This window comes from Lactuca sativa, chromosome 3 (assembly GCF_002870075.4).
Source record: "Lactuca sativa cultivar Salinas chromosome 3, Lsat_Salinas_v11, whole genome shotgun sequence".
Taxonomy (NCBI): domain Eukaryota; kingdom Viridiplantae; phylum Streptophyta; class Magnoliopsida; order Asterales; family Asteraceae; genus Lactuca; species Lactuca sativa.
Window position 1 is genome coordinate 79,196,700 of NC_056625.2, and position 2,312 is coordinate 79,199,011.

The 2,312-nt window shown below is 31.6% G+C and overlaps 1 protein-coding gene across 1 annotated transcript; it reads left to right on the top strand.

The window, feature by feature from the left end:
- The first annotated feature begins 568 nt into the window (after positions 1 to 568).
- On the top strand, positions 569 to 1,491 carry LOC111904593 (uncharacterized). The gene is made up of 2 exons (XM_023900342.1): positions 569 to 836; positions 893 to 1,491. The coding sequence occupies exons 1-2, from the start codon at positions 569 to 571 to the stop codon at positions 1,489 to 1,491; spliced, it is 867 nt and encodes a 288-aa protein (XP_023756110.1).
- The last annotated feature ends 821 nt before the right edge of the window (positions 1,492 to 2,312 follow it).

Here is a 2,312-nt window from a genome sequence, read left to right on the forward strand (position 1 = left end):
ATTTATCTTATGGTATCTTTATATATCATCTCTTTGTATATATGTGTGTAAATACAATCTCTCATGCCTTCATTTGAGGCATATATTATTATTCTCAAACAGATGTATCTTTCATGTTTTACAGTATTTATTGTAAACTAAATGGTTTACTGATAGACAAATATATTTTTTTATGTTCTAAAATGCTTTTGATAGGATTATACGTTCTTGACAACCTATATAGGATTCTAGGTCACGATTTTGCAAAACGAAAAACAATCATGTATAGAAGGATAAAAATATCATAAGATTAATGTAAGATAATACATTTGGTTAGACAAAAATATTATAAAAACAGTTAATTCTTAAAAGAAAAAAAAAAACTATTTTCATAATAGATATTCTCTGCCAGACATAGAAATTACCAGAAGATTAATGCAATATAATACAATCCTTTATAAATAAAAAATATGTTAAGATAATAAGATAATACTAAAAATAAATTAAAATAATATATTTTAAATAATCCTTATATTTTTATCATATCTAAGAAAAAGTCATCATATTTTGTTGGTGACCGGCTTATCAAATGGTACATTGGGTTGATTGGAAAACACTCATTGCACCAAAATCAGAAGGTCTCGATGTTGGCTCTATACTTGCTCAAAATATTGCCCTACTGGTCAAATGGTGGTGGAGGTTCATGAATGACAATGACAGTTTCTGGAAAGAAGTTGTCATGAGCATACGTAACTTATACAAAAAACCGACAATATATATTGCAAGGAAAACAACAAATGGGGTTTGGTGCAATATTTCGAAGGCGGTGAAATCCACTGAAAAGCTACATATCGACTGTAAGGATATTTTTGCTCTCATTCCTGTTTGCAAAGTAACATTATGTTTTGGAAAGACATTTGGTGCAATAATATTCCATTTTATCGCAAATTTCCTCACCTGTTCGCGCTAGAAACGGTTAAAAGTTGTCGATTGGAGGATAGATTTTCTGGTAACGGATTTTCATGGATGTGGAGACACGAACCAACAGGTGGTATTGAACTGAAGGAACTGTTGGAATTATATCTGGATATTCATAATATGACCATTGACAAAAATTCCAAATATGGTTTCAGATTCATCCTCAACCCCACGAGTGAATATATTGTGAAAATAATGAGAAAACTATTAGAATCAAAATTGATTCCGTCCAAAGGGCCGACAATTTGGTGGTCCAAGCTAATTCCTTTGAAAGTAAGTGAATTCATATGGAGAGCTGTGTTGGGAAGGATTCCAGTGGCAGATACTTTGGCAACTAAGGGAATTATCATCCCCAATAATCTTTGTCCTCTGTGTAATAAGGAGACAGAAACAGTGAATCATATACTTGTTACATGTGAGTATTCTAGAGATGTACGATATTGGATACTTAAATGGTGTGGAATTGAAGAGAGTGGGGTTCAAAAACGTGAAGGAATTCACAGATTACGCGGCTACCTGGGGAAATTGTCCTAGGAAGAAGTTAATACTAAACATGTTGTTTCACTGCCTTATCCGGAATTTTTGGCTAACCAGGAATGATAAAATATTCAAAGGAATTGGTGTGCATACGGCGAAAATTGCAGACAATATTCTCTCTCTCTCTCTCTCTCTCTCTCTCTCTCGTATGTTTGGTGCATGCACAGAGGTTGACTTGGTTGTTGGAATTGGATCGAATGGAGTGTATCGCCTTTCACTCATCTCTCAACTTAATTATGTCTTTTGTCCCTAGCTTTGTTTTTCTTTCTCTTGCGCTGTTTGTTTGTTTTGTTGACTTTTGGCTTGTTGTAGCTTCTTGCTATTTGTCTCCTTTAAAGATATTTGCCTTTTCTAAAAAAAAAAGACCGGCTTATCGGGTAAAAGGGTCAGATTGCAAACAGTTATTGGTTTTTAGGACTTAATTGAATAAAAAAATACATTATGACTAAATCCATTATGATTCCAAAATATAATTACTTTTTTTAGATTTCCCAAAAACAAAAACCACATTAGTATCTCTCAATAGGACTGTTCACTATTTGGATAAAACTGAATTGTCAAATTGGACAATTTGGATCAGACTATTTGGTTCGGATATTCGGATTTTTGGATTGGTTTTTAGCAAAACCGAATTATTATTTTGGATTTCGGATTGGTTTTGGTTTATAAAATAAAAACCGAATAGTCCAAAAAAACCGAATTACAATTTATTATTTTGTTCTTTTTAATATATATCTTTAATAAATTATAAACTTACTAAATTATTCTTTTAATATATTAAAAATTTTCATCTATTATAATACTTTAATATGTACTTC

Excerpts from the sequence above, each read along its gene's own strand:
- LOC111904593 (XM_023900342.1), top strand. The coding sequence starts at position 569 with ATGGTACATTGGGTTGATTGGAAAACACTCATTGCACCAAAATCAGAA. Across the intron at positions 837-892 it reads TGAAAAGCTACATATCGACT|ACATTTGGTGCAATAATATT; the intron begins GTAAGGATATTT and ends TGTTTTGGAAAG.